Here is a 7,063-nt window from a genome sequence, read left to right on the forward strand (position 1 = left end):
GGGATTATATACATGTGAGGAGGGGATTATATACATGTGAGGAGGGGATTATATACATGTGAGGAGGGGATTATATACATGTGAGGAGGGGAGATTATACATGTGAGGAGGGGATTATACACATGTGAGGGGGGATTATATACATGTGAGGAGGGGACTATACACATGTGAGGAGGGGAGTATACACATGTGAGGGGGGATTATACACATGTGAGGAGGGGAGTATACACATGTGAGGGGGGGATTATACATGTGAGGAGGGGACTATACACATGTGAGGAGGGGACTATACACATGTGAGGGGGGATTATATACATGTGAGGAGGGGACTATACACATGTGAGGAGGGGAGTATACACATGTGAGGGGGGGATTATACATGTGAGGAGGGGACTATATACATGTGAGGAGGGGATTATACATGTGAGGAGGGGATTATACATGTCAGGAGGGGATTATACATGTGAGGAGGGGACTATATACATGTGAGGAGGGGACTATATACATGTGAGGAGGGGATTATACATGTAAGGAGGGGATTATACATGTCAGGAGGGAATTATACATGTCAGGAGGGAATTATACATGTAAGGAGGGGATTATACATGTCAGGAGGGGATTATACATGTCAGGAGGGGATTATACACGTTAGAGGATTATTATAATCTTCCCCTCACATATATTTATCATATCTCCCTCACATGTATAATCTGATAATCCCCTCCTCACATTTTTAATCCCCTCACATATATAATATCATAATCAGAGTATATGTGAGGGGATTATACAGGTGAGGAGGGGATTATTATAATCCTCCCCTCACATATATGTATTATCTCCCCCTTACATGTATAGTCTGATAATCCCCTCCTCATATTTATAGTCCCCTCACAAATATAATCTCCTAATAAGATTACATGTGAGGGGGTTATCAGACTATACATGTGAGGGGGAGATGATAGATACATGTGAGGGGAGGATTATAATAATCATTATTATCCTCCACTCACATGCATAATTTCTTCCTCCCACCCCACACACAATCGCAACCCCCCCAATCCTCACCCCACCCCCCTGCCAAACAACCCCCTACCCCTCAACTCACATGTAATCCAGATGATATACCGGTCCATCTGGCGGTGAGTGACGCTGCAGCCTGGAGGCCGTGTGAGGGCTGTAAATCACTGATAGAGAGGAGTGGAGGACTCCTCTCTGCTCCGCTCCTTTCATTTCTATGATGCCCGCGGCCCGCCGTGACGTCGCACGTCACGTCAGCGGGCGTGACTATTTCCCAGGCAGCCACAGCGGTCCTGGGATAGTGGCTGCCTGTGGAAGATTGACGGCGGAGGCGGCAGCAATGAGTTAAAAAAAAGGTAGCGGGCGGCGGTGGTGGTGGGCCCCCTCCCTCAGTCAAAAATTTTTAAGCCTGGCCCGCCTGTTTCCCAGCCCGCCTGTCATGACCAGAGCCCCGCGTGGGGCAAAAGGGGCTAGCTGCTTTTGGGCCCCCAGGAATGAGAGGGCCTGGGGGAGCTGCCCCTTTTGCCCCGCGTTAAAGACGGGCCTGGCCCCAGCGGTCAGTGAGTGACTGTCACTCACTGACTCGCTAATAGTTTCAGTTCCGGCTGGGCCCCCCTGGCTCCTGGGCCCCTGTGCAGCTGAACAGGCTGCACATATGGTATGTCCGCCCCTGCTTGTGCGACAAAATTGAAGAAAAAATTTCCTTTTGTAACTTTTGGGGGCTTCCGTTTCTACGCATTTCGGTAAAAATGACACCTTATCGTTATTCTGTAGGTCCATACGGTTAAAAGGATCCCCTACTTATATAGGTTGGATATTGTCGTACTTCAGAAAAAAAATCATAACTACATGCAGGAAAATTTATATGTTAAAAATTCTCAACTACTAACCCCTATAACTTTTTTTTTTTCCACGTACGGGCCGGTATGAGGACTAATTTTTTGCGCCGTGTTCTGAAGTTTTTATCGGTACCATTTTTGTATTGATCGGACTTTTTGATGATATAAAAAGTGACCAAAATACATTATTTTGGACTTTGGAATTTTTTTGGGCACACGCCATTGACCGTGCGATTTAATTAATGATATATTTTTATAGTTTGGACATTTTCGCACGCGGCGATACCACATATGTTTATTTTTATTTACACAGTTTTTTTTTATGGGAAAAGGGGGATGATTCAAACTTTTAATAGGGAAGGGGTTAAATGACCTTTGTTAACTTTTTTTTCCCCTTTTTTTTTGCAGTGTTATAGCTCCCATAGGGAGCTATAACACTGCACACACTGATCTCCTATGCTGATCCCTGCAAAGCCATAGCTTTGCAGGGATCAGTCAGATAGGCGGTCGATTGCTCAAGCCTGTAGCTCAGGCTTGGAGCAATCAATCCCTGATTGGACGCCGCGGAGAGAGGTAAGGAGACCTCCGCCTGCGTCCCAGCTGATCGGAACATCGCGATTTTATCGTGATGTCCCGATCAGCCCGACTGAGCTGCCGGGAACGGTTTACTTTCGTTTTCAGACGCGGCAATCAACTTTGATCGCCGCGTCTGAAGGGTTAATAGCGCGCCGCACTGCGATCAGTGCCGCGCGCTATTAGCCACGGGTCCCGACTGTTGTTAGAGGTCGGGATCGACCCGCTATGACGGGAGCGGACTCATGACGTAGCAGTACGTCATGAGTCCTTAAGGGGTTAAACTCTAGCTGGGCCATTGCTTCTCTGCATGATGACGTAGTATTCCAACACCATCACTCGTTTATTGTCAAGTATTAGGCCACCTTAAGGTTTGTTCCCCTTCCCTTATGGTAGTTAACCTCTATTCCTGTTGACAACCACCACAATCCAACATGGCAGCACCACTAGGTATCATGGTTTACGTCCTTGCAGCATCTTAAACTACAACAGAATACAACAAATATATTTTTACATTAAATAGCAGCTAAAAGGTTTAAAACGTCTCTCCTTGGAACTAGATGATGAAAATGGAAAACAAAAAAAGACAATACAGTGTAATACAAAGTAATATTTTTCTTTAAATTATTATTTTTTTTTACTGTTCCATGTATGTACAGTGGTCCCTCAACATACGATGGTAATCCGTTCCAAATGGACCATCGTTTGTTGAAACCATCGCATGTTGAGGGATCCGTGCAATGTAAAGTATAGGACAGTGGTCTACAACCTGCGGACCACCAGATGTTGCAAAACTTCAACACCCAGCATGCCCGGACAGCCAACGGCTGTCCGGGCATGCTGGGTGTTGTAGTTTTGCAACATCTGGAGGTCCGCAGGTGGTAGACCACTGTTAGAGGAAGTTGTACTCACCTGTCCCCGCCACTCCGGACCGTCACCGCTGCCCGGGACGTCGCCGTCCATCGCTGCCGCCACGCGTCCCCGGGTGTCCCCGACGCTCCAGCAAGGCCTCTGCTTCCCCGGCATCCGCGCTCTCCGTCGCCGCCATCACGTCGCTACGCACGCCGCTCCTATTGGATGACGGGATGGCGTGCGCAGCGACGTGATGACAACGATGGAGAGCGCCGACGATGCAGAGGATCCAGAAGAGGACGTGCCGGAGCCCCGAGGACAGGTAAGTGATCGTCAGTGGACCACACGGGGCACCGTAAACGGCTATCCGGTGGCAGCTGAAGCAGTCTGCGCTGCCAGATAGCCGTTTATGCGATGGCCCCGACAAACAAAAGCATCATATGTTGATGCTGCCTCTGAGAGGCCATCGCATGTTGATGCTGCCTCTGAGAGGCCATCGCATGTTGATGCTGCCTCTGAGAGGCCATCGCATGTTGATGCTGCCTCTGAGAGGCCATCGTATGTTGATGCTGCCTCTGAGAGGCCATCGTATGTTGATGCTGCCTCTGAGAGGCCATTGTATGGTGAAATTATCGTATGTCGCGGCCATCGTAGGTCGGGGGTCACTGTACATTAATGCATTACCGTTCCTTTAAAATTGTGGACAGCAAGCCCATGTGACCATGTGAGCCAATGAGACCCCAAAAACTCCCTCTGTGTAGTGAGGTACAGGGGAGGAGTTAGTTAGATCACTCTAGAGTCTAGTTCAAGCTAGTTCACCTAGTATGTGCTCCTGAACAACAGCCAAGCTCGGGTGGGCTAAGTCGTGTGTCCTAAGTAGAAGCTACTTCAGTTTACTACTGGTCATCCTACAAGTGTCACTCGCGGGAGTACAATATGTCCCTGCAGAATCAGTTACAGTGCCTTGGAAGGACCCTAGCTACCAGAACCTCCAATTCTACAATTCTGTCCAGTGAGAAGCACCACAAGTCTCAGAACGGCAACAAGGCTTGCAAGGGGTATGCAGCACTCTCACACTAAGGCCAGCTGTTTGTGTTATACCAAGCTCAGTAAAAGCAGCTAACCGTAACCTGACGTCGGTGTGTTTATCGGCTCATCGTGTCTGGCCCAGGAAGACTGCTTCCCACCTTTGGACCGTGGTTCGGATAAACAATGCCCTGGCGTCACAAAGTGATCAGGGTATGTATTACTACCATCCAGGGGCTGCCACACATACACACACTGGGGGAGATTTATCAAAACCTGTGCAGAGGAAGAGTGGTGCAGTTGCCCATAGCAACCAATCAGATTGCTTCTTTCATTTTCCACAGGCCTCTAAAGAGGCCTGTGGAAAATGAAAGAAGCAATCTGATTGGTTGCTATGGGCAACTGTACCACTCTTCCTCTGCACAGGTTTTGATAAATCTCCCCCACTAAGCTTTTCTGCACTTACCTACATACACAGCTCTCCTGAACACACAAACACGGCTTGCTACACAAACACACAGATACACATGGAATCTAATGGAAATAAAACAAGCCCATTTTCACATTTATTACGTATCCTTTATTGCTGTTTTTCTGACTTCTGTCAGGTATGTAAGTGACTTCATCAAAGGTTCTTCAGATGTCTGGGACCCTAACCTCTGGTCATGCTAATATACAGTGTTTTGGGGGAACTTCTTGTACAGTAGGTAGTTGGAAGCAATGTACATCCCACACAGCTCAGTGCTGAGGAGGAGGAGGGAGAAAACTGCAGCCAGGGATCGGTTATATCCGAGATTGGGTACAAGGCTGAATTATTGGTTTGACTGATCAGTAAGGAAGCGGTCAGGACAGTCTGGCACTGCCGGATCACCCTGACTGTCAACTATAAGATTTTTTCTTATTAAATGTAATGACCGGATGAAGGGTAGTAAGTGGAACTTTCTCATAGATTTACCAAATACTTCATCCCTCATGCCATAGATTAAGGGGCTGACAAATCTAGGAAGACACATCACCAAGAAGTTGATACTGGGCAGGTATCGAATATATTTTGTCAAATATGTCTCGGTAATTACTGTGGTAAATGACAACATAGATAACATAAGCTGAAACGCGTGGAGCAGGACCGTCTTCCCAGCTTTGGAGGCAAATTTCCCTGAGTCCATCCTCCGAGCGACCATCATAACTTTAACATATGTGTAAGTAATGGTCATTGTCACTGTGGAGAAGCCAACAATATCGGTAAAATTTCTTATAACTACTTGGAAGTTGCTCACAGTCATTAACTTCCAGTCACAGATAATCCTGAAGTTAAAGGATCGTGAGTCAGCAAAACAACAATAGACTATAACATTGGCAAGTTGTGGAATCATCCCCATTATCCATATGAAAGCAATGACAAGGTTGGATCTCTGGGCTGTGCACAACTCCGCATATCGTAATGGGTGGCAGATGGCCGCGTAACGTTCCAAAGACATGACGGCCAAGTTATAAGGAGTTATTATGAATGTGCCTGTGGAAAGAGAAGTTATCACAAGACATACTGCTACAGGGAAAAGGATGCCGTAGTTTGCAACTATAAAAAGGAAGAAAGAGATGAGTAAGTAGATAACATCGTTAAAAAGCATGTGAATGAACAAGATGTAACGTGTGGTCTCATGGACCTGGGGACTGGTAAAGAAGACATTCAGAATAATGACCATAAAGTACGCAAAGATAACAAAGAAGAGGACCATCAAGACCAAAACAGTGATCATCACAATCCTTGCAGACGTAATGACTTGGGTGGTGGCATTGTTACTGAGCTCAGTGGAGTTCACCATTTCCAAACCTCTCAATGTACTCTTCTATAACCTGAACAAAAATATGAAAAGGGAGTTTTTGCTTGTACAAATTTTATACCAAACAATACAAAGAAATCTCAATCAAAACTTTAGTTTTTTTTTTTCAACTTAAGCTAAAATTACGACCTTAAATGATCTGATCAGACATATCATTTATGACTGTAGCCAGACTATAAAACACTTGTGCTTGGTGCTTCACACGCCTGCTTGTGATTATAACGGTACATACATACCTGTATGAAAACATTAAACATAACAAAGTGGTAGATCTGTGCCCATAACCGCAACGGAGGGCACGCGTTTAGAGGGCATACCCTGTAGTGGATAAATTTAAAAAAGGGGAGGGTTTAGAGGGGTCCACAAACGTCACATATGCCCTGCCAGTAGGTGCAGAGGCATTATATACCCCCGCCTCCTATACACAATTCCTAGTGCCCCGCCTAGAAATGCAGGAGGCATAAGATACTCACGCCCCTTGCACAAATACAGCCTGATAGGCTTGACACTTGTGCTCGGGGCTTCAGACTCATGTTCGTGATTATAATGGTACATACATACCTGTATGAAAACATTGAACATAACAAAACGGTATGTTTATGCCCATAACCGCGACAGAGGGCACACCCTTAGAGGGCAAAAAGTAAGCCTGGTAGGATAAATAACAGAATTCATAATCATAAACCAATACCACAATTACAAACACAAAACCCATATTTTAGATTCTAACTTGAAAGGCAGAAGTAGAATCTGCAACTGACTATCCTAGTAATTGATGCCTAGTACACAGAAACCATGTTAGTCACGTCTCCTCTGAAAGAAATGAGCCGACACTGAAACAGGACCAGGCTGACATACTAGCTATTATATGCATCTTAACATTCTTACCTATGACATCATGGCAAGAGTGAACCG

General features: G+C 46.0%; 1 protein-coding gene across 1 annotated transcript; it reads right to left on the minus strand.

Moving 5' to 3' along the window:
* Nucleotides 1–5,119: 5,119 nt before the first annotated feature.
* Nucleotides 5,120–6,130, minus strand: LOC130357332 (odorant receptor 131-2-like). Its single transcript, XM_056560017.1, has one exon. It carries the CDS (start codon nt 6,128–6,130, stop codon nt 5,120–5,122), a length of 1,011 nt encoding a protein of 336 aa, XP_056415992.1.
* Nucleotides 6,131–7,063: the final 933 nt, after the last annotated feature.

The sequence above is a fragment of the Hyla sarda genome, chromosome 2 (assembly GCF_029499605.1).
Source record: "Hyla sarda isolate aHylSar1 chromosome 2, aHylSar1.hap1, whole genome shotgun sequence".
Taxonomy (NCBI): domain Eukaryota; kingdom Metazoa; phylum Chordata; class Amphibia; order Anura; family Hylidae; genus Hyla; species Hyla sarda.

Coding starts and splice junctions, on each gene's coding strand:
- LOC130357332 (XM_056560017.1), bottom strand. CDS start 6,130: ATGGTGAACTCCACTGAGCTCAGTAACAATGCCACCACCCAAGTCATT.